The 25,051-nt window shown below is 46.5% G+C and overlaps 1 protein-coding gene across 1 annotated transcript in view; it reads right to left on the reverse strand.

Moving 5' to 3' along the window:
- Positions 1 to 3,954: 3,954 nt before the first annotated feature.
- Positions 3,955 to 25,051, reverse strand: part of LOC142583549 (proclotting enzyme-like) — a 64,626-nt gene continuing 43,529 nt past the window's right edge. Inside the window, 6 exon segments of the mRNA XM_075694035.1 lie at positions 3,955 to 6,131; positions 9,004 to 9,149; positions 11,596 to 11,876; positions 14,135 to 14,253; positions 18,114 to 18,190; positions 18,703 to 19,077. Coding sequence (XP_075550150.1) covers positions 5,976 to 6,131; positions 9,004 to 9,149; positions 11,596 to 11,876; positions 14,135 to 14,253; positions 18,114 to 18,190; positions 18,703 to 19,077 — 1,154 coding nt within the window. The 3' untranslated portion in view covers positions 3,955 to 5,975.

The following is a 25,051-nucleotide window of genomic DNA, read 5'->3' on the forward strand; positions in this document are numbered from 1 at the left end:
AGGATGACGATGACGGCGTACCAACGTCGGTAAATATGACCGCCATGACATTTCCAGAACCTGGATAGAACACATGGTGGGCACATATTTTATAGCGGAGCAATGTAAAAAAAAGAAGGCAAAGAAAAAACACGTAACATATTGCTGCATGTGGTCGCGTAGACTTTGGTTGAAGAAACAGCCATATGGTTAAATACCCTACTTGTGTGAAGAGAAGCGGACTTTTCCTGCTGGTGATACATTCTGCCGAAGAATGGTGATGTTTATGAAAAACATAATGGTTACGCCGACGATACACGGCCATGAAATGTAGATGAGAAAAAAACGGTGTCGCTGTAAAACAAAGCGTATAGTTGCGCTTGCAATATTCTTGCGATTAGTAAACCTAACCTCAACGGCAGAATTAAGTGGCGATTCCTCCAGCCCTGGAGTCGTGTACTATTGACACCAGCATTCTCTCACAGGGGACGCGGCTATATCTTCAGGAGAACAAGTCTATACACTCCTGATAGTTTACGCAGAGCGCGCAAAGACGACGGCAAGGAACTAGAGGTGTTCGCCGAGGTGTCGGCACGCCACCGCCAACTGTTGTAGCTGCGTCGCCGCTGCCGATGTTTCTTGTCGGCGAGATCGGTGCACCACACAAACGGGAATGAAGATTTGTTTTTGAGTCAATGCAGCATCGTTGGAGATTTTGTGTTGTCTTGTTGAATTATTTTGCCCGCCTCAAGCACAGAGCCATGGAGCACAGAACCAAGCACAGAACCTAGAAGCACAGAACCAAGGCAAGCAGTGAACAGCACAATACAAACAAAAGTAACCCTGATGTCCACACGTCTGCGCATGCGCGTCGTCACAAGTGAGCACAACGTGGGATTCCGAAACATTTGCGAAAGAGCAATATAGCGCAACGAGAAGAAACAGCGGCCTCGGAACGTCGGAATCACTGCTTGAGGATCGTGGGCACTGTAGTTGCGGTTAGAATCTGGGATATGTCTGATAGGGGCGTCAACGCGAGAGATGCGGGTTGTAGCAAGATAGAAATCTCTGGCACTGATGTGTATTAGATGCTGTTTGGAAGTTTTCGCATTCCGGCCGTTGAATTAGGAGTTTTTCTACATTTTTACACGTAAAAAAAGTATTTTTACATGTCTATTGAATGGGGCTGCTTCTTTGTAGCGTTCATATAAAAAATTGAATGCAACTGATACCGATAGGCACACAGAACCATAATATAGTTTCGAAGTGCAGGTTAAAAGAGAACTCTTTATTTTATTCAGAAGTAATTGTACATCCCAGCAATGGCTGTATGTCTACTTATACACACTTCGTTCATTTAATTTTCTGATGACGAGTTAACAAATTGAGTAAGTTCGTTTTCTACCGCACCATAACATCTATCAGCTGAAAAAAAAGTGATGTTCACCTGCTGTAGAAAAAAAAATTCTTTTTTCTTCATGGAAAAAGGACGTTATAAGAAAAGTTACATGAGCAAAGGGTGATTATTAATCAAAACAAGTGATTTCACTTATTGTCCAGTTGGAAATGTGCGTTATAACATCTGAGGATTGTTTGACAGCTTAAGGGCTGAACCCAGCAAAATATGGTCATAGAAGAGGTCCTTTTTTATGTGAATCTTATTGTACAAACACAATCTCATTCAGAAAAAAGTGGAAGCAAGGTTAACATATCTAGAGGGGGTCACGTGCGTCGGTGCTGCCTTAGCAATTCTAGACGAATTCACTGACTCTTTGCTCAATGGAAAACTATTTCATAAACCGAGGCATTGCATAAAGGAAAACACTTGTGACTACGACGCAACAACAATGCTCTTCATATTCGTGGTGAAAAGAATATACAAACACACTCAACATATATGCTTCTAGACATGTGTGCCCATTTCTTAAAAATATGTCTGCTGAAGAGCAAAAGACTTACAAAACGTTTTGTATTTCTCTCATTTTCAACACCTGTGTATTCGGTTCTCTCAGCTCGTAGTAAAAGAAGGCCAGAACTTGAACCAGTTTAGCAAAGAAGGATGTAGCGAAACGGCGTTTTAAATTTGTGGTTTCGGTTTCCACGTCGCCGTTGCCGCCCCCGCCAACGAAAAATGACCGTGCACCGGCGTCGATGAATACTCGGCGCCGCGGCGATGACGCCGCCGCCGCCGACTAAAAACGACCACCACGCCACCGCTGGTCGAAACTCACACGGCGCACACCTCTAGAAAGAGCACTTTCACTTGACCAGCGCTGTACTACCAACATGAAAAGGATCACCAAGGGGTAAATATCGAAGGTGGCGCTAAATGACTGACGACATTCTGCCACGCATGTCTTTCTGAAACGATAGCACGGAAAGGGCAGGAAGGCTTGTGGGTTTTCGCCGTGAAAGAGCTTTACAAAGAACCCGTGTTAGCTTCTTCCGCAACTTTTCCTAAGCCGCCCATATGTAGGCCTGCTAAGTTACGAGTGGCCAACTTCTTGCACTCCTTTGGATCAATTGAAATGCACATGAATTTCTTGAACGGCTTTGAGTGCCTTGTCATGGAACATTCTTTTCGGCGACACCACAAGTTTATCATTTTATCTGCTTACAGACGGCTGAGTTTAGTTGCTTCGAGGTAATTGGGGACTTCCTTGGAAGGAGGTCTTTTGGGAGGTTTTTACTTCGTGTTGTATTTTAGTTGGTGTCTTTTTCGTGTTATTAGCACGTCACTGGTCCTGTGTGTAGGTGTTCCTTGTCGTCGTCATCATTACGTACCGTTTAAACTTGCATTATGTCGCACCGACTTGCCCAAAGAGAAATACTCATGCCCACAGCGTCGTCCTCGTGCATTAAAGTATTGCGTGCCGTGGCCTCCGAAATACGCGCACAAACGCCGCCACTCTCTGAGTCTGCGTGACGGGCAAAACAGCGCTCAAATCTGCAGGCGTCAGAACTGCCTCGCAGAGCACTGGTTAGAGAATTCTTCTTCGCAAGAGCACATTGCAGCAGGGGCATCAGTTAGATCAACAGTGGCAGTGGCGGGCAAAGCTTTATTGTTCTTGGCGATGGGGCAAAGGATAAGTTGAGGAGTTGGCCTTGTGACAAAGGTGCAACGGAAATTATACATGCCTTGGACGGATGGACACAGCAGACCTGGTTTCGAGCTTTTAACTGCCGCTGTAGTAAAATGCGTCTCCTATGTGTTTCGACAAGTGCGATCAAAATTGTCGTTTCTAGCGTGACTCTTCATGTCAGGCGAGTTTTAATGCTGGTCAGACAGTTCCACCCTTGCAAAGATGCATGGACTGCAACGTAAAAAGCAAACAAGAGGTCAAAGCACTGATGGCATTGCATGATTTAAGAGGAGGTATCGTTTTTGTTATATCTTTAGAACTGCAAGCTTTTTACAAGCACAAACCAATCTCACTTCACTGCTTTGTCAAGTTTGGCGTCCTCTCCTCTTTATCCTTACACTTACAATACTGTGGCGGGGATCTTTTATTTGCGCGGAAGTTTTCCTACGAGCATAATTGTTTTTTCTTGCAAGCTCTGGTTGCCGTAGTTTACGGCGTCTACTGGCTCTCTACGACATTCTCCCAGTAGAATCACGAGGACCCTCGAAAGTTTGGGTTGAAACTTAAGTGCGAACTTTTACTGTCAGAGCCAAGAAGGATTTTGTGGTAATGTTCTTTTTTCTACAGGTTGCCTTTTAAATATCTTACCAAACAATGTGTTCCACTTGTCACAGTTCCTGTTGTGACTTCTTTGTTCGTTCATTATCATTCATATGTAGAGCATGCTCAGCATGCGGCATTCGGTTCATGTACTACCATGAAACACACCGTTGCACTGTTGTTGAGACCCCTTAAGGCTTAGTTGGAGTCTTGGAGCAGGTGACGTATTATCACAGCTTGGGTATCTCTTGCCAGTGTCCTCTTCACACGTCATTAATTTAGTCAGACAGTGTTTAACAAAGATTGAAATGCAGTTTTATTATTTTTTGTGTAGTCAACAAGTGTCAGTTCCACGGCACTATAAAATGAACGCTAGGATGTTCAAAACAAGACTACCTAAGAATGCACTCAGAATTTTCTTGACAGACTTCAAGCAAAGAATCAATAATCAATGTGCTCAGGAAAATTTAAAGCTAAATATCCGCAATCACTTACTTAGATCCTTATCTTGGTAGCGTCCGGTGGTCACACCGCAAGCTTAAGCAAATTTGCCAAAGCAGCGCCCACACGAAATTTTCACACTGTGCAATGGCAGCCTCGCACAGAGTAATGCTGAATTGTTACGCTTGCTCGTCCAGAGAGCAAAATTGACACGACACCAAAAACGGGAGCGCGTCATAACGGGCGTCACTGAATCCTTTGTTTCACAGCTGCGCGGATTGTTTGTTCCTTGCTTGCGAGACAACTGCGGTTCACCAGTGAGACATAATTCACCGCTCCGGACCACATACGGGCGACATTATGTCGCGTGATCCCTGTGGGTGGAGCAAGGTGGTGATCTTATGACTGGCACGACAGCGTATGAAAGGAGCAATGCTACACATTGTCAAGTTAGAACCATGGGATCACATTCTCTAATGAGTGCCCTCTTTCCTTCTACAAACGCTATATGCTTTAGTGAAATGCCCTCGAAGGTGAATCGTGAACGAACTGGTGTAGGTGGTTTCAGGGTCATCACTTTGTCGTCTATGCGAAACTGTTTAGTTAGCAAATGTACGATAATACTTATTTTGTTGCTTCTATCCTTGACGTATTGTACGTCTTCTTCCTTCTGCCCCATTGCATCAGTGCCTCTTGAAGAAATTCTGATTTTTCGTGCTATGCATGCCAATGATCCATCGAGTAACTGGAATATGTGTAGCGAAGAATACAGGGGAAATAAATAAACACAAACATCTCAAGCGATGAAGCAAGGTGTTTTCTTACGCCCAAGCTTGAATACAGAAAGGTGACCTGATTTGTTACAACGGCGGGTTCTGAAATGTCGACACCTGGTGAAGTTACGTGGAATATACAAAACTGTCTCAAATAAAAGAAAACACGATACCCTCATTCGGTCTTGAACCTTTTGTTTTTTGTATCTCGGCGGATTGCTAGTTACGGCATTACATTTCTCCTCTATCATGTATTTGTACAAACATATCAGCTGAGACCTTGCTGTCATACCGCACTTTCGGAAAACTGTTTCGAAAGCATAAGATTAATATTCAAATACCAAGGAGACAGACGGTAGGTTTGTCTATAGGCTGAAGCACTATCTTAAGCAGGTGCTGAGTCAGAAATTCCAGAGTATTATCAGGGATATCATCAGTGTGCCTAAATTAACCTCTTGCAGCATCGACGCTTATCCTACCTTTGTTTAATATTTTAATTTAGCGTGCTCTCGTGAAGCCGTTGATTTGCTCCGCTGATTATCACATTTGATGGACTAGCAGGTCGAAGTGACACCTACGGAGGTAAGCGAATGGGATAGAATGCGAGGTGAAAGTGTCAGCTGCTGTTCAACAAGGCTGCCGCCTGCAGCATCGCGGCACACACCGTAGGGACAATGGAGACACTGCGCTCTGCCTTTGAGTTGAGTAAAGCAGAAAAGTATTGTAAAAGTAATGCCTGCGATAGAAAAAAAATAGGTCAAAGTGAAACAGTTCTTTGTTTATGACGTTGTGAAGCTGAACTTGGAGCAACAGCATTCCTGATGTGAGACAGAGCGATCCAATAATCGCCTCACATACTCGCATGACAGTGAGAGTCGAAACAGCGTCGTCGTCATTAGACGCCGTAAGGTACCGAGACGGGAGGTTAGTTTTTGCCGTCTCAGACGTGTTTCATTCCGTTGCACTTTCGTCGGTGTGCACGCATTCACATAACAATGCCCACTCTGCTTCCTTCCGGGCGTGCATTGACCAGCAGACAGAAGAGGCAGGTCCGCACGCGGTGGCGGAGTGTCGTCCTCAGGAGGGCTTTGGTGGTTTTCTATTGGAGCCTCTCGCTTAGCCATGGCAAGAACTCCGTGAGCCTCGTGTAGACACCAGGATAGCCAGGCGTTGCACAGCGCTTGCCGAACGACACTACGCCAATGAGGAAAAATCGGCCATCGTCCGGCAGCACCAGAGGACCTCCTGAATCACCCTGTGGGAAGCGAAAGCACAAAAATTGACACCAAATTAAGAGACTGTGACATAAACAACCTAAAGGAGGTGTCCTAAACGCGAGCAGCTGCACGAGGCAGGCTTGGACCGGACCAAGAACTGGACACTGAAGGACAGCATCTGTAGCGGTTTCGGTCCTTCCATTGCCGGCTAAAAACAAGCCGATTGTCTAAAAACAGAATACGTGGTACACAACTACGTAGTCAATGACCCAGGACCTCATCTTTCTTGTGCTGCCTGCGGTTCGTTATATGGTACCGCCAACAAGCTTATAAGATTTCTGCTCTGTTACATGACGCTGTACATGAAACAAAGTGTAGAAGACGATTTGTTTCCTATCAATGCGCTATCGGTCCACCGTAGGGCCGATCATGTGTTGTCTATGGAGCTGGACACGCATTCCAAAATTGGTTTTTTAGTATTATTGGCCTTGCAGATTCTACTGTTCATTTCAAGCTGGACGCGAAGACGTAAAGAAGCTGTAGCGTCCCAAACAAGCCAAGTCGCTGCCTCTCAACAAGTCAGTTTTTTGTATGTAGCGCTTTGAAAAGAGAAACAATTAATGGAAATAATGTTAATCATGGCTTTAAACAAACTAACATTCGGTTTACTACTCCGTATTGGTGATGGGAACAGCGTTGGCAATGTTTAAAGAGGAAAGGAAAATTCTCCATAACCACGTTCAAATGCAACGCATTGCACAGCAAAGATATGCAGAGACGCCCGTCTAAAACAATAGTTCACCCTAAAGAACACCGCAGCGGATTCAAAGCCATGAAAACCAACAAAGATTGAAGTCTGTGTAGTAGTCACTTCCTCTTGGTAAGTGGCTAGTCGTCTAATTAGTCAGGGTTATGTGGGTATTTTGAGAGCGGCAGCCAAAGAAAATGAAATTCTGTGTATTGGTACGAAAAGGGTGAATGCTCTGGTCCCAGCTACGTACGTCGAAAGCAGAAATGCCAGTCATTTCCACTGAACAGATCCGATAATATGGCTTCCTAGGGTTTCAGTATGCAGATACTCTATATCCCAATGGGTCTTGCGCATGTTTCTGTGGTGGCGCCCTGGTATCGAGAAAGACGAAGTCTCTCGAGCAGTGGCAGCACTAAAGCGGGATGGCTTTTACCTTAACAAGAGTTCGTGTGCTCCGAACCACCCTTGTTACAGTGGTGACCTGGACGTGATTCGAACACGCAAACTTCTGATAAAAGTAATGTAAGAATGGTTATTTATTAAATAACCATAATAATAATATAAATGGTCATTTATTAAGCACAAGTAATTTCCCCTATGTTGTCCTTGGTGTCAGTGTTGGCTTTTTATGATATGACTAATAAAAATCGGGACCCTCGGTTAACCTCCTTTCTTCTCGTTTATAAAAATGGAATAAAATTTGCACGAGATCGTTATGGATTTCTGTAAGCTGGTATGGATACCGTGTTGGTATCCCATGGGTTACAAACAGGAGCGTCCCGATAGGGCGTACGGCACGTTTTCTGGTTGAACTTTACCAGCTGTCCTTTTTTTTTATTGCGATAGCATTATGTGGACACTCCAGGCGAATTTTCGTCGCCGTCGTCGTCGCCGTGATGTTCCACATAATATACAAGTGCGATAACATCGCGGACACGCGCCGCGTGGCGTAGTTGCAAGCGAAAGCTTGCGAAGGTGAGGCGTGAAGATAGTGGCTCGAAGCGGTGGCGTCTTCTCGTGCGCGCAAGTGAGGAAGGAGGGTTGGGTGCGCGCCGTCTTCCCACGCGCGCAAGAGGAAGCGGGGACACGTGCGCATGCTAGGAGTGGAGGGGGGGGGGCAGATTAGTACGCATCTGCTCTTCTACACTGCTGCAGTAGCTGAGCGTGGCCATGTGCGATCTTGGAGGCAATCTGCGCTGGGTTTGAAGGCTAGAAGACCTTAGAAAGCTGATGGCTTCGTGTGCGCTTTGTTCACGCGCGCATGGTTCGCGCTGAAGCGACAGGAGACACGAAGGGGAAATTCGCTCGCTGCTGCTATCGCTCCACGCCAGCGTTCTGATAGCGAGTGTACACGGTCATCGAGTTAGTCGTGTTCGTGTTTGCCTGAGCGTGCGTGGCGAAGTGCTTCTTAATTTAGTTAGTAGCTGAAACTTTACAGTAGTTTGTGCAGCTGATAAAATGATTAACCTTACTTCATGTAGTTGTCTAATAATTTGCTCTCACAATCAATGCTTCGCCTGTCCGGCGAAACTGTGACTTTATTATAAGTGTCCCAAATTTAAACAAAGTTGCTTGTGGAAGATAGCACAATTCTACCCCTCAAGCAAAATTACTCGATGAGGCGACCATTACTTCTGCGAGAGATCAAAAAGCCTGATTAAAGACTTTACACAATTATACTTATCTTTTTATTGAATTAAACTACGGCAGGTATTGCAATTTATGAAATGTTGCCGGTGAGTTAGCAAGGCGTATCCACTTCCATCGAGCGACTTGATGGCACAGTTAATTTTGGGCTTCAATTCATTAAGCAGTGTTTTCTTTAAGGAAAAGGAAGTGAAACGGTGCAGTTGTACCACAACTTGACTGCGCATATGTCGAAACCATTTTCATTCTCGGAGTTCGTTCGAAGTGGATATGCACTGCGAACTCACGAGCTACAACTCGTAGATAGAAATATGTGCAATAAGGCAATTATTTAAGCAGTTAATTAGGGGAATTAAGATAATTAGTAAAATATTAATTTCAATTTCTTGTAGAAGTAATGGCCACCTCATCGAGTAATAAGTGTTAGAATTTTCCTATTTGCCACAGGCAATTTTTGAAAAATTGGTGCAGCTAAGTAAAAACCACCCTATCTATTACATAAATAAAGTCACCTGGCAGGAGTCCTGGCGTCCATTGCCGTCGCCTGCGCACAGGTAAACAGACGAGATGGGCACCTCTTTCTGGAAGGCCTTCTTGCATGTGTCCTCGTCCCATATCTTGATCTGTGCCTCCTTCAGAACATCGCTGGACTCCCCGTCTGCGCAAGTAATTTTTCGAAGCGTTCATTTTAACTTCTGCGGCTTTCAATTGAGGTAAATTAAGGAAAAACAAACAGACGTAAGCTTCTTAAGTCGTTCTTGTCGAAGTGGTGTAAGGATGAAGCCTACGTGCTCCATCAAAGACTAGTTTTCAAGGAGCAAAATAGAGTAGTTGCAAATGCAGGAGTGCTTGGCTTTGCACTCTTCTGCCAACGTGGCGAAAATACTCGCGATAGTTCACAAGTGCTTCTTTCACCGGCACAATGTAGTAACACAAATATACGGAAAAGAAATAATCAATGAATGGTTGGCATGTGCAAATTACGTCAAAATAGTGTACATTGCGCCCGAAAGCAACATTATGCTTTGACAGAAACTTAAAAAATAACCTGCAAACGCTGGGATTGTTTGTATAAAAGTAAGGAATCGAATATGCGATTCCAAAAAGGCCGCAAATGGGGAAAGGAAGCAACATTGTGTTGACAAGCTCGACGTGTTACCTAATTCAATAAATATATATATGTTATTGTCGACTGGTCCGTGTGGGACTATTGGTGCTTTCCTGTTCGTTACGCATTCTAGCTATCAGTCCTGAATTCTGTTCCTGCTGTAGTAACACCTTCCATTCGCTTGTAATGAATGGACATTAGAATGACCAATCCTCATGAGGAACAATTTTGTCCAACTTACACGCGCGCAACAGTTCTATAAAATAAATTCGCTCAATTGGAGTTGTTTCTCAGTCGAATGGTAGTTTTTACCACGCCTGCAAGTCTGCTTTCTTACATTGATATGAAGCCTATGTACATATACAACTTTAGATGGTGCCACAATGTCACGACGTTCATGAGCTGTCACTAAAGCTAAAAAAAAAAGAGACTGAACTCATTGCCGATACTGGTAATGGTTGCTTTATCAAAACATTGCTCGCAACGAATTTCGCCATACCAAAGGACAGCTATGGTAGAATTGTTCGCCTAAATTGAAGGCTGTAGTGAAAACAAACTGCGATAGTTAATATCGGAACGACAGAGAGGTTAGAAAAGAGGGGGGAAGGTTAACCTGCTTTCACTAGATTTGCTATCCAACGATAGGGAAGAGTGAACAAAAGGAAAAAAAAGAAAATAGTAAGACATGAGGCCCACTCACGCACCGCAACTTTCACTGGAGAAGAGAGAATAGATTATTTATTATAGGAAAGGAAGAGATGTCGGCTTCATCTAGCATGATCTGACCTGCTACTTTGCAAAGAGTCAGGAAGAAAGGGGACAAAGCGTTCACTCGACAATCGCATACGGTCCCACAGTCGAGTCGTCTTTTAGAAGGGTAGCAGGCTAGTAGTAGCTAGCGTCGCGTCAAGACCGAGGTTAGATGTCTTTGGCTGCTAAACAAGGAGCTTTTTTTTGTATTTAAGCCGGGAATTTTATGGCTGTACCGAGAGGCAAAAATCTAATTGTCTCTTTAAGTGTACAATCAGTGGGTTCCGATTCACGATTTCAGGTTACATTTCTTCTGTAAATGCTTTCAGTTTGACAAAGGTTGACCGTTTTTGAACACAGGGACTTTCATATGCTTCGACACACTCACTCACAAAACAAAACTTCTGGGAATTAAAAGTCGCATATTTCCAAAATCTGATTTAACTAAATTTTATTGCATTGTTTTTTTATTCCTAGAATATATTTAAGAAATAAAAGAAGAAATGACCTTTCATTTATGAATACGTGCAACCAGTTTAAGATCGAGGAGAAGATCGAAAGGTATTGGCGCCTTCTCCTTTTCTTCTTGTTGATCAATATTTTTTTTCAGTAATTTTTATCATTCATAGCACCTTAACTTATGTATAAGGGAAATGAAGAAGCAGGAGGCACGTGCTTCGAACATATCCTGCTGATCCCCGAGCTAAATCCATCTGTGTCAGGTCTGTTTCGGAAACCTCCAGTGGGCAAATTAGGGTTGTTCGTGTTGGTGTTCAAGTATTTTTATTTCCACGAACTCTGGTGGAAACACAGGCTTCGGCCTCGGGCTTACATAGAAATTTAAAAGCTGGGGTTTATTATTGTCGGGATGATAGGCTAGAATACAAGGAAGGAGCACTAATAAGTATACAACAATGATAATGGCTTGCAGATGTTTCTCCTCCGTCGCCTTTCGTACAAACTGTAGGCGCACCTCTGCGATAGTCTTATAGCGTGTAGCAACCTTTCGAAGACAGCGAAGAATCTGTTTGCTGGAAAGCTGTCTGGAGTCGTCCATGTTGATGTTTTTGGTACGAGAAAACCACAGTGTCACTTAACACTCCTCACATCACCTGGAAACGATGATAGGGATAGGCGTATAGAGACATAAATAGTTGAGACACGAATGGCGCTTTGACCTCCTTGATGAAGAGCTTTTTTTCCGTTTTGCATATTGTTGCCGATGACGGCTGTGAAAGCAACTTACTGAATGCAGTGGTTCCCCATCCGGTGACGAACGCGTGGTATCCGTTGAGGTCCCGTGTCTTGAAGTCGTCACCATACGGCAGGCATACGGGCCTCACAAACTTGTTGAACCTCACGGGACGTTCCATTGTGAGGATGGCTACGTCGTTCTTGAAGGTTCGCGCCACGAAGTCGGCGTGCCGTTCCACCTTGGACACGGGAACGTCGACGGGGCTGACCGCGTCGTCGCTCCTCACAAGGTTGTGGTCGCCCAGGCGCACAGTGAACGAAGATGCCGGCAGGCTGCACGAGAAAGCCACTTCAGGACCCAAGCGGTCACACAGTATGAAACTTGACATTCAACGTTCCTCCAGATTTGCGTGGCGCATATGTATTCGTATCCAAGCCACTGTTTCACTGCTGGAGGGTAAGATAGCGCTAGGTGAATGACTGAATACCTCAGGTGGTCGAAGTTATTCCGGTTCACCCTGGAATAAGGTGTTACACAGAGCCCAGCTGCTCTCTTTTGAATGTGAAACGCCGTAAGTCATCATTAACTAATCTGCGTATATGACGTAGACCGATAGGTGTTCCCGTGTTTTACTAGTACGAGCAAAGTACGTGCCATAGGAATAAAGGCAGTCTCAGTTAGGTTTCACAGAGAATGATCTGTACGCAACTGATAAAAGGTCAGCGATTGAAAAATAAACCTTTGTGAAAACCAGTGCTTTAAGTTCACCACGAACGAGTAGAAACCTCAAGCCTATCAAACGTTCACGGATACCCTCCATTATCCTTTCCAGTAGTGCACGATGGGTGCCTTACAACGTGTGTAGGGGCCTCTAGTAGATACCATTAGTTCGAGACAATTTGTTCCGCAGCACACACTGCGAGGTGAGAAGGATGTTGCCACCCGAATTTAAAACTGTGAAGTAACTTCCGTGCTTCTCCGCAAAGAATGAGCTTCGTACGCGCTAAAAGAGCCCGCCAATTTCTTACTTTTAATGTCTCATAACTACAAAGATCTTCTGGACCCCAGTATCAATTGTTACTCCTCGCAATACCTCTCTGGCTAGGCTTAGCGGTGCTGAACTCGAGGTCGCGGTTTCGATTCAGACAACGGCTGCTGCATTTCTATGGGGACAAAATGCGAGAACACTCGTGTACTTAAATTTAGTTGCACGTTAAAGAATCCCAGGTGGTCAAAATTTTCCGTGGTCCCCCACTACCGTGTGTCTTGTAAGCAGATCCATGAGCAAAACGCGAACAAGGTGAAATCAGCATATGTCGCCTTGAAGAAGACAAGTGAACTTCTCGAAACGTTGGCTCCTGCTTTCACATTGTTCTCGTTTTGCTCATGGTCTTGAATTTCCATCTCCCGCCTTCCCCGTGTTTTCGTAAGCAGATCGTGGTTTTGGGAAGTAAACTCTCAGAATTTAACACATTGGGAAATATAACTTATTTGTCACATCAAGACATGCGAATAGAGGAAGCTTGCTTGCCGGCTTGTCTAACACGTACGTTAGGCAGCAAGCTTTCTCGAGCCGGCAGCGTTCAGTAGATGGCTCACACTCCAAATAGAAATAACATGAAAAAGAAGAGAAAGAGACTTTAGGTTGACACCCGGTTTTCTACCTTACATTGCAAGAGGGCAAAGATAAGATGAAACCGAGAAAATAAAGAAAAAGTCACAGCTTCGCCCGAAATACGAAGCATTGATTGCGATAGCAAATTAGTAGACAGCTATACGAAGTAAGGATAGTAGTTTTATCAGCCATATAAACTTGTAAACATTCGCTTACTAAGTAACTTAGCAAGCATGGTAACACTCAGGCACACGCAAACATGAGCACACCTCACTCGATGAGTGCGGAAACTCGCTAAAACTCTGGGGTAAGGAAGCGCGGCAGCAGCAGCGAGCGAATCGACCTTCGTGCTGCTTCTCTCTTCAACGCTATCTAAGTGGCGAAAACAGAGCGCGCACAAAGCTATCATCCCTCTGGCCCCGTCGCAGATCGCTTTCAAGATAGGGCCCGTACGACCACGCGCGGCTGCTCCATACACAGCAGCCGCCGGAGTAGAACGACCTCCCTCCCTCCCCTCCTCCCCGATGCTTTGTGCGCGACGGAACACGGTGCGCTTCCTCCTCGCTTTCCTCCCATGCGCGCGTGAGCTTGAACCATTGTCGGCTCACCATCGCACGCTTTTACTCGCAGATACAGCATACGGCACACGACGACGATGTTATCATTCATTGATATTATACGGAACATCACGGCGGCGGCGGCGACGACAGAAATGCGCCTGTAGTGTCCGTATAATTTCGATCTCAATAGAGCACAGTTTGAACGCGTATGCACACTCGTGAGTGGTCGGCAGACATTTAGGGAACATATTCAAAAACACGTGGCTTGTACGTTGTGCTAAGATGGCTAGGTTATTTTCGCTTTATCGTTCTGGTATGGTATAGAAAAATGTGAGATGGTGTCGCAGCGCCTAATGGAGACCGGTGTGCTCTACGACCGATGTACTGTCAGCAAAGTCATGGCAGGTGTACGTACTTCGTCGCTCGATGTCCCACGACGACGCAGTGTGCTGCAGTCACCACGTGCCTGTCCGTAACCAGCGCCCCTCCGCACGCAGCGCTTTTCACGCCACCACTGTTGATGTAGATAGCCGCCTGCAATTGACAACCTGGCATTGGGGTCACAGGGCACAATCATCCGACAATATAATGCCCAGTGTTCACTGCGCGCTAAACTCGATCAGAGGGCGCGGTTAGCTTTGGGCGTTCGTGACGTGTACGCTGTGCGCCTTATAACGCGATGATGACGAAAAAAAAAAGGAATATGCCGCCCGAGTCCAAGGACTTCGAGCCGCCACCTGAGGCCACCACATCCAAAACTGCCAGACCACTCCTTTCAATAAAGTTTACTTTTCTTCTTCTTGTTCTTCTTGATATATAATAAAGAAAAAATAAAAAAGAAATTGGTCATCTAGCCTCGTTGTGCTTTCAGGGGGCGTGTGCGTCTTCTCATGCGTCAAACATCTTTTTAGGGACATGTTAAGCCTGCTTAAAAGAAGAAAATAAAAAGACCCGGCAGTTCTCGCTTGACTTGACTTGACCCGTGGAGCTTTTCGTGCGGATACACCGTCACGTTCACGTCTTTTGAAGGGGCATGCTGGGTGTAATGAAGGCTTATTACAAGTGAACTAGCAAACCTGCCTTAATGACCACTTCCTTGGCGTTATAGCAGTGTCCGTAATGTGAAAGCGCAATGCAAAATTAACGGTGATGTAATGAAAAGGAGTGCTGCAACGATGCGCTCCAAACGCAGAATCAATAACGACATCAACCACTGGTCTGCGCTGGAACCCAAATTTTTCATTGTACATGAGACGAGGATGCTGTAACTTCTTCTTTTCCCCCTTACGTTTGGCGTGCTTATTGCTAGCTGCCAAATGCCAGTGATATAATTCAGTTTCGGCTCTTTGGTTCAAGCGTGCAAGCATTCCGATTCGGGTTAAAGATTTATTGCGTTTTTGTTCCAAGTTTATGCTGATAGTGCACAGTTGGAAATTTAAAATATTCGAAAACTGTTTGAAATCTTGGAATGCTATCTGGATAGCGCAGCAAAACACGGACACAAGAAGAAACGAAGACGAAGACAAGCGCTAACTATTAACAACAAAAATTTATTTCCGGGATCGGTCGTACTTATACACCCAAACAACTACGTGCACAGTTCTGACAACCATGAAGAAACATGTCCCATGACAACAATATAACACCACTACGTCAAAGAAATACATGAAAACCTAAATGACATATTGCAAATGCGGCCAGCTTTCATGGCATGCGCAAGTAATCTCTCTCGCGGACAATCATAGTGACGGTTGCTGATGCGTTCGTCAGCGGCCAAGAGGATTTGCTCGCCAATGCAGGACTTGCTCACCAGAGGTCACTGACCAATGCATCGGCAAACCGTCACTATCATTGTCCGCGAAAGAGTTAGGTTATCCGCGCATGCCATGAAAGTTGACCGCATTTGCGATATGTCATTTAGGTTTTCTTGTATTTCCTGGATGTACCGGTTTTAGATTGCTTTTATGCGTTATGTATCTTCATGGTTGCTGTCGCTGCGCACGTGGTTATTTGGGTGTATAAGTGCGACCGATCCGGGAAATAAATATTCGTTGTTGATAGTTGGCGCTTGTCTTCGCCTTCGTTTCTTGTGTCCGTGTTTTGCTGCGCTATCCAGATACCATTACATGATGACCGATCAACAAGCCCACATCGCCACCCTTGTCGATTACTCGAAAAATGTGTACAAATAATATTCCATTCGAAGACCGAATCGAATACTTCTACTATGACCGACGGTCATAGTAGAAAAAAAAAACGAGGCCGGAACTTAACCCGACAACTCTCTAAATGCGAAAACATAGCTCGATGCTGCACGCACGTGCGTCACGGACGACTTTGCACACTCTCATTTATCAGTGCCGTTTCTGTACATTGCATCTCTCAGAAACTTGCGAGTTCGCGTATACTGTGACGCGCTTGCGTACGCTAACGCATGCTCAACACACTTGGATATTTCTGTTAGTTACCTGGGTGAAGTTCACCGATAATGCTATAAATAAATGCGTGACTGATTGTGAGATCGAGCCTCTGTCTCCCAGCACAGCATCCCAATGCTTCAACCAAGTGGCCACGATCGCACGCACGCTTCACCCGGGCCAAAGACGCCCCTTAATATGTCCAGCGTGTGCGTCGCGTGCCCCTTTATCGCATTCTCTCTTCGTGAGAGCTAACGCTTTGACATGTTTGTGAGACTGCACTACCTTCAGGAGTGGCGCATGTTGATGAGAACGCGTCAAATCACCCATCGAGCGAAAGAAGTCGGCGGCGTCGGTAGCGGCGAAACTTGCCGTTGGCTGCGACGCCACGTCACGAACGTGCGAGGCGCCCTCGCGAAGCTGGCTCGCGCTTGCTGGCTCGGGCCTCGACGGAGCAGAATGGGCGAAACGGGACAGCTGCTGCCGCGGGGCTGCATGAGGGGGGAGGGCATCGCCGCGACGCCAGCTCAGCCTCGCTCTCGCTCTCGGAAGCCTGTTATCCGCGCGAGCTCTCGCCTGCGTTCTAGCTGCGCCGCGGAAAGGGCAAATCAAAACGCGCCGAGCGCCTCAGCGCGCTCCCTTGCCCCCGAGGTGCTCGTATCTCAGTAGCGCTAAGCGGCGTCGGTTTGACATTATTAATTTCGCATAAGAAGTGCTCGGATTTTCTTTTTCTGTTAGACACCTCCAGAGTGGGTGAAGTGCGCCTATAATGCTATCGCAATCATAAAACACGGCAAGTTTTGTAGTGAAGCTTTCTAGTGGCTCAAGGAGCCAGGTTTTTCCAGCTAAATCGCTGCCATTCCCCATCGCCAGCGAGTCCTGAGTCCGGGTTTCGAGCATTAGAATGGACTGATTATTTGCACCTAACGCTTCCCACTTGCGTTCTTAATAAACAACGCGTCATAACCTGCAGTACAATGACAAACTTGCTAAATTGAGTACAAACAAGAATGCGAAGACCGCTTCATATTATTGGTAAAATAACCGTTGTCCCATTATTCGAATTTCTATTCCAAATGTATTCGATTCGTTTCGCTTGCGGAACTATTCAATTCGCGTGTGATCCGGTCTTGAAAACTGCTACACGGACACCGCTACTTCCATTCGAACCGCGCCTTGGAGAAAAGACGGTCTGGCAAAAAGTGTCACCCACGTCTGACAGGGCGAGAGCTGCCGTCCTTCTATTGCATAGTGTCGGGGCACGATGTGTGCATGGTTTCGAGGGTTCGTTGATTTCTCTCTGCCTGCATTTGTACCCCACATTTTTATTTTAATTTTTTGTTTTTGTTTTACAATGCCCACTTTATGCGTCACCCGTTTATACTCCACTACCTTACAGCAAATCCGGACCGGGTGCTTTCTACTGCCGTTGAAAAGAAAAGTGCACAATCATTGCATTCCGCCGGTGCTAAAATATGGGGCATAAACTTGGAGTTTAACAAAGAAACCCGAGAAGACGTTAAGGACCGCGCAAGGAGTGATGGAACGAAAAATGTTAGGCGTAACGTTTAGAGGCGGGAAGAGAGCGGTGTTCATCTAAGAACAAACGGGGATAGCCGTTATTCTAGTTTACATTAAAACAGAAAAAAAATGGAGCTGGGCGGGTCATGTAATGCGTAGGGTAGATAACCGGTGGACCATCAGAGTTACAGAATCGGTACCAAGAGAAAGGAAGCGCTGTCGAAGACGGCAGAAAACTATAGGTGATGAAATTAGAGAATTTGCAGGCGCAAGTTGGAATCGGCTAGTGCAAGAGAGATCGCAGAGAGATGCCTTCGTCCTGCAGTGGACATCAAAATAGGCTGATGATGAGGACCTCGCAGCAGGATGCGCCGCTATTTGAGGACAAAGATGGCAATATAAGAAGGAACTCAACATGCCCCTGTGCTCAGAGAGTTCAGGGAGCAATCGACTCACCATCCAGGGCCATGCACCGGGTTCTGACTCGCGGCCCCCGACGATGCGGCTCACACTCACATTAGTCTGGCCGCATCCTGCGCAAAAAAAATTTGCAAACGACGCAAAATTAAGAAGCATGAATAAGTATGGCGTATACATCGAGAAATCGCCACTTGCTACTGTTAGAGACAACAAATGGCAAGTGGCGGAAAGGTGTGTACACTAAATGTTATGTGTTGCTGTGGGTTCACCTGCTTCTGAACTTCGAAGAAAAAAGCTTGACATAGGACTGACCTCTTCGGACAACTTAAAGTTTTACTGAGATGATTTCAGGAAGCCTATGCAAACTGCAGCTCTTGAGTCTAAACAAGCAGCCCACCTCACTTTAAGCCTATAGGTGGCCGCTGTAGGAAGTTACCGCTGTCCATGCTGTTCTTCTTCAAAAGGTATAGGATGGTAACCGACGGTCACTTAGGCAGTTATTCAAATAATCTGATGTCTGCATGCCTAATGGGACAATGAGTCCTTCAATCGCCTCAACTTCTGCTTCGGGAGAAGCTTGCGCTTCGGGCATTGAAACAGTGAGTTAAACACAAGCGTTGCTCACCAGCAGGAAGGAAGCGCGGGTAGTTGGCAATCCTGGGTCCTTCAATGAGGTCGGAGTTATCCCGGTTTGGGGGTCCTTGGGTTGGTGGCGGCCTGACCGGAGGACGGGTAGGAGGCCGCGTCGGAGGCCGGGTTGGAGGCCGGGTTGGAGGTCGAGTCGGAGGCCGAGTTGGAGGCCGAGTCGGAGGCCTCTGCTGTCCACCGCTCGGGCAACAGAGCAGAGGCACATTGCGTGAAAATCCGCAGATGTAGCGCCGCAGGAAGTTGTAGTCCCGAACTGATTGCAGCGCCGTACATCTGGCAAGCTCGAGGCAGCTGCCTGGCTCGTTGAAAGGCGTGCGGCAGTCGTCCTCGTCGGGAAACTCAAAGGAGAACGCTGTGCAAGACATAATTTCAGCACACATAAATCTGGTGAGTTGCAAAGTGCTTGTGAAAAGGACGCATGCCTTGATGGCCTGAATGGCAGAAACTTTGGCCAAAACGTACGGTGAAGCCTTTCTGTGTATGGTGAAGCCATTGAGAATGAAAACAGAATAGTGCTAAGTTTGGTTTCATAGTTTGCAACTTTAGCGCACCAGAACGGCCGCATAAGCTTTGAGTGTGAAGAAAAAGAATTTGTATGCGCTTAACACAAGGATGTACACGCACATACCGCCTTGCGCCTTCACCCGGCCGCTGAGGGAGACCGCTACCAGAGTGAAAAGCGCTAGCTGGACTCCTGTTGGACCCATGTTGTGCTCTCCAAGGGCGCTACTCGTGTTTCCTATGGTTTGGCCTCAAAGGCGCTGGTCAGTTCTGAGGCTGGATTCTTGATGCCTTTCTCACGCCCTGCGCGAAAGAAGAAAGCAGCTGAGACAAAGAGCAGGAGACATTGCAATTTGACAATAGCGCAGGTAAGGTGACATTTGAACTCTATTCTTTGTATTAACAGACGGTCAAGTATTCCACCGTATACCACATCTTTAGCGCGCGAAAAAGCAGTCTGATGCTGAGTTTGCGTCATATAGATTCTGTTTATTTATTTTTCTACTGTGCAGACAGGTAAACACCAAGCACGACTTTGGTGCCTATCTCTATAGCCCACTGAAACGGGTGGTCGCAGACTCGCAGCTGCCCTAAAACGTCTTGGCGATTGACTGATATCGTTGCAGCTACTTTCCGAAGGCTGCACTTATGTCTGGGTGACGAGACGCGCGCAGTCTATTTCATGGGCTCCTTGATTGCAAGATTCTGACGCACGTCCTGCGAAAGCTGAAACTTCGTATTAATCTCACGGTGCTGGGAAGTCATCCGCCGTTGATAATGGCTCGATTCTGCGCCTCCTTAAGAACACACATATATTTCGCACATCTACTTTCTTCTGTGAAATCAGGCACCTCCTCATCTGCGTAACGATTTCGTAACTGCGAGATGTGAAAGCACAAGTTTATTTCTGGTGGCAAAAGCTAGGACTGATTTTTTCTTTTAGTTGTGTCACTTAGTACATGCTCTTTCTGTCCTTGATTACTTCCGGCGTTTTGCCTCCGCTTAGTTCCACTGTATCTGTCGCATGCACTACAGGTGCTGCATTCCTGTATGCGCTGCAAGTACGTAAATGGAGTGGCCAGCATGCAGCGGCTGGCTTCTAAACTGGCACGCGATATCCCGATTAAGCATTCGATACCATTCCTGTTTCCACCTTGGTACGCTGTGTGTTCAATCAATCATTATGCCAGAGTAAGACAAGTCATGATTACCCGCCGTGGTTGCTCAGTGGCTATGGTGTTGGGCTGCTGAGCACGAGGTCGCGGGATCGAATCCCGGCCACGGCGGCCGCATTTCGATGGGGGCGAAATGCGAAAACACCCGTGTGCTTAGGTTTAGGTGCACGTAAAAGAACCCCAGGTGGTCAAAATTTCCGGAGTCCTCCACTACGGCGTGTCTCATAATCAGAAAGTGGTTTTGGCACGTAAAACCCCAAATATTATTAAGTCATGATCGCGTTTACTCCTTTTCTTTTGCTATCATCTTTGAATGCAAGAAGTAGCATATCGGGGGGCTGTAGCATACAGCTGCCTTGTTGACATGAGTCAAATCAGCATGCTACTCTCTATGTACGTGTAGTAGAATTAAGTGAGTTAGCAGCATTGATCATCCGAATGTGTTAGCAAACAATTACATAAAAGCCGATTCTTTTTCGGTATTCCCAGTGCAACATAGTGAGTGCATGACACCTTGTAATACTTTCCAGCAGCGAGTGATCGGTAGTTATGCAGCAGAAGCGACCATTAAATGGTTTGTGAAGGTCCTGAACGCACTCCTGATGCAGAACAGAACATATCGTAACAGATGTGTGTGACATGTTTACGGCTTCTTGCTTGCTTTTTTTACGAACTGGCCAAAGCCATATGAGAGAGAGAGAGCGCGCAAAGGTTTAAAACTCAAGATGTCGGCTTACTATGTGCAAATCAGGCTGTATTAGGTGAAGATCTTGAACTGGTACAGAGCATAAGAATATCAAAGGGCCCCTCACCAGGCCCCATAACAAATTTTGGTTATATGCTGAGGGAGAGAGAGAGACAGAAGAAAGGGGAAAGGCAGGGAGGGTAACCAGATGGGAAGGTCCGATTTGCTACCCTACGCTGGGGAGAGAGAGGCAGGGGAGGTAAAGTGATAGCAAAGTAGAAATAAATAAAGACAAGTTGTTACGTGTCCTTCCTCTATGGAGTGTTTCACCCTAAAAATTTTTCAAATCGGCTCATTAATAGCGGAGATAGAAATATTTTAGCGCCGCGAACACATGATTTCAGGAGGCGAGCTCTACTGCATAGCGAGACATTCTCTCCACTCGCCCTGTCTAGCCTCCGCAAGCGAAATTTCTTCTCTGCGTTCTCCCATACCGGACCTTGAGGATCGCGCCCGCATACGTCAAGGGCCCCGCCTTCATGTTTTTTTTCTCCTCGCTTTTCTTTCTTTCTTTCTTTCTTTCTTTCTTTCTTTCTTTCTTTCTTTCTTTCTTTTTTTGCGGCGCCGCGTATGAATTGTTGTGACTGTCTGGTTTCGCTCAGTGCATGATTTTGCGCGTTGTGCACAAGGACACATGACTAGCGGTATAATTCAATGCTACACGAATACTGAGGCAGAACAAGCGGCTCGCAGAGCATATTCACGCGCTGTAACACGGTAGAATATGGCATAGTCTTGGTACCTGCGCACGTGACTGCACGACCGTGGGAACAAGCAGACGAAGCGGAAGTACATCTCTCTTGGTTCGATGCGAAGTACAACAAAAAAACACGCAGACATTCCATCTGTGTGTTTTATTATTTCTCTAAACTTCTATTCGTCAATTCAAGCAATAGATCGCACCAATAACAGGTGGTTGAAAGCATATTTAGGGCCAGCAAACAAGGACGGAAGGGAGACGACAACGCTAGCGCTTTGTGTTGTCGTCTCCCTTCCGTCCTTGTTTGCTGGCGCTAAATATGCTTTCAATTTACCAACACGCCCAACAAAGGGCAATAACAGGTGGTGCCTTGAATAATTCTCGAAGTCACGTGTCACCACGAGCGACGTCACTCTGCGGACCCGAGTACGTAGGCGCAGGAACGCGAGTACGTCCCCGTCCGGTTTGTAGCACAGCGGCAACGAGCAGAAGGGAAAACGGCGCTCGGATTGAAATTTCAGACCTTTCCGCGGCGCGTAGGGATGTAATTCTTTACAAACACAATTGTTAACGCGCATTGTATGCTCTGTGCTTGTCAGCTCGAAACGGCCAGACCTGGTGAGGAGCCCTTTAACCAAAAATAGTAAGTAGGCGTATGCATAAATTAAGCCCAGACAACCTAAAAAAAGTTTGAATATGTCTATAGGTCTATAGTGTGGCGAGGTTGCCGCACTAAATCACATGTTGTGGGAGTGTCGGGACCTAACAAACAAATCAGGCAGTGCCGACCCCTCCGTCTCTTCCACCGCCAGCCTCCGGTCACGCTGGATTACCGCACTGCTCAGCTCTGACCTGACATCACAACTCTGGGCCGTCCAGCGAGCCGAGGAAGCCGCTTCCAGACAAGGTCTCGGAACCGCGTCCGCGGCGGGTGCCCAGACCCACTAAAAAGACGCCGGACTCAGATCTTGTTGATTTGAAATAAAAGGTTACGCTCTCTCTCTATAGGTCCTGATTCGCGAACGTATTACAGCAAGGACCGCAATACTCAAATCTCGTCCCCAGTTCTGTCTCGGCGCCCTATGAAATCAGCATTATGTATTTGTCATCGGATATCAAGTCAAGTCTTCATTGTTAACCGTTTTGGCAGTGCATATAAGGTTAAGTCAAGTCTTCATTGCTAACCGTTTTGGCAGTGCATATAAGGTTCACTGCCGTAGTTCCGACAGTGTGAAATAGTTACGGAAGGCCAAACACAATGCTGTCTAGAGCGTAGCGCCGGAGGTGCAGCAAGTAACAAACTTTACGGCAACCAGGACTCACTGCGCAAACCATAGTTTAGGCCACGGGGCACCGCGCTGAAGGAGAGAACGTCGCGCGTGCGCGTTCTAAGCTTGGGATCGAACACGTAGACGCCGGGAACCCCGGCCTCGCGGGCCCTGGGTAAGCGTTACCCCGGCGCGCTGTGGCTCCGCTCGCCTCCATCAACAAACGCTTGTCTGGGACGCGCGCTGAGAAAGGGTTGGCGGCGCGTCTGTATGGTGGTGGCGGTGCGAGGCGAGGGTAAACAGGCCTGCCGAGTCTCAAGCTGACCTCAGCCAGCGGCGCGTGCTGATGTCAGAAGGAAAAACACATCCCTTCCCCCCTCCCCCCCCCCCCCCCCCCACCCCTTCAGCACTCTTCGAGTAGACGCTCGAGCACAACGTCAGCTGGCGGGCAGGACCGGTTTTCCGGCTGACGAGTGCGCCGTTGGCGTGGCGCCAAACGAGCCACCCGCCGCAGACCACGGTGGCAAGGCATGGGGCAGCACGGCATTGCGTGGAAAAAGCGGCTCCGCGTAACAGCCACATTTCGGCAGCAGGGCGTGAAAGAGCGAACAATGCGCCTTGCGGCGTGTCTGCCCCCCCCCCCTCCCCCATCCCGGTACATTGCTGCAGTGGCTGCGTGGACACACGCCTCGCGGCGTGTTCGACCGATCAACGCCGGTGCCGTGTCCTCCGAGAAAAACAGAAAGGCGCCTGTTTGCGTGCTGGACTTCAAGCTATGCGAGGTGTTTTATCAAATTACTGTTCACTTCGGAGAACAGTTGTAGACAAAGAGGATTTTTCGATTGCGAAGTACCCGGCCACAGCTCTTCTTTTTTTTTCTTTAAATATTACCCTGCTACACACAGCAGTTATCCACTTCGATTTTGACAGTTCCCAACGCGCTGTCCTTAGCGCTATGAGATCGCACTCTTGTTATTAAACAATCGTGTCCACGCTATATTGGTTGCCGCTGTGCTGGATCATAATTTTTCTTTTTCTTCGGTTTTTCATCCTCAGCTGCTTTGACTGGAATTGTCATTTATGAATCCATGCTGCCTTCGACAGACCTCGTCCTCCCTCGACAGACTTTGCTGCCAGCTTCAGTAATCTTTCTTTTTGTCCGTACGCGTCAAGCCTGTCTTTCATCGTCGCTTGTACGATTTTCTTATGGTATTGAAAACGTCAGCAATATGTCACAGGCATCTCCACAAGGTCAAATTCTTTACAAAGGAACAAATGTTGTGAGCTCATGTGAATTATTACAGCTATTAAGTCCTTAGATACTAAACGCATTTGCATAACAATAAAAATTGGCACAGAAACACATATGTAACACTAATCACATTACTTGTTTAAATTACGCCACTCTTTCCTGCTGAACCTTGAGAACAATCTAAGCTACTTTGGCAATACTCCAAGGATGGCTGTTTCTTTGGTTGCGAACAATGCTCATCGCGTTCACAAAAAGGCGTGGATTTGCGAGACCAAGGGTCTGAAGGTCGCGAACACTATACCAAACTATTAGCGGTGCAAGCCCATATTCGTCAATGCCAGGACAATAAATGAACAATCGTTTGTATTACAGGATGCAGCATATGACACGAGGTATACCGCGATATTACTTTACTGCTTACGTAATCGCTGTGTTGCAGCATTGTTTGATGAGGTAGTTCCGTCTAAGCATGACAATTTGTCTGTGTCAGGGGGAATGTAAGCGAGCTTGCCTGATTTTGAAGTGACACATGAAATTCTGTTTTCTGTCGATTCTATCTCTGTCCGTATTCATCTGAATCATTGCCTTCTGCCTCTGTGTACTTTGACAGCAATCAGTTTAAACATCACTCATGAAAATCGCTATTCAAGGAACGACCTATCATTTTTCGGAACACCTTGACACG

Source organism: Dermacentor variabilis, chromosome 5 (genome assembly GCF_050947875.1).
Source record: "Dermacentor variabilis isolate Ectoservices chromosome 5, ASM5094787v1, whole genome shotgun sequence".
Classification (NCBI taxonomy): domain Eukaryota; kingdom Metazoa; phylum Arthropoda; class Arachnida; order Ixodida; family Ixodidae; genus Dermacentor; species Dermacentor variabilis.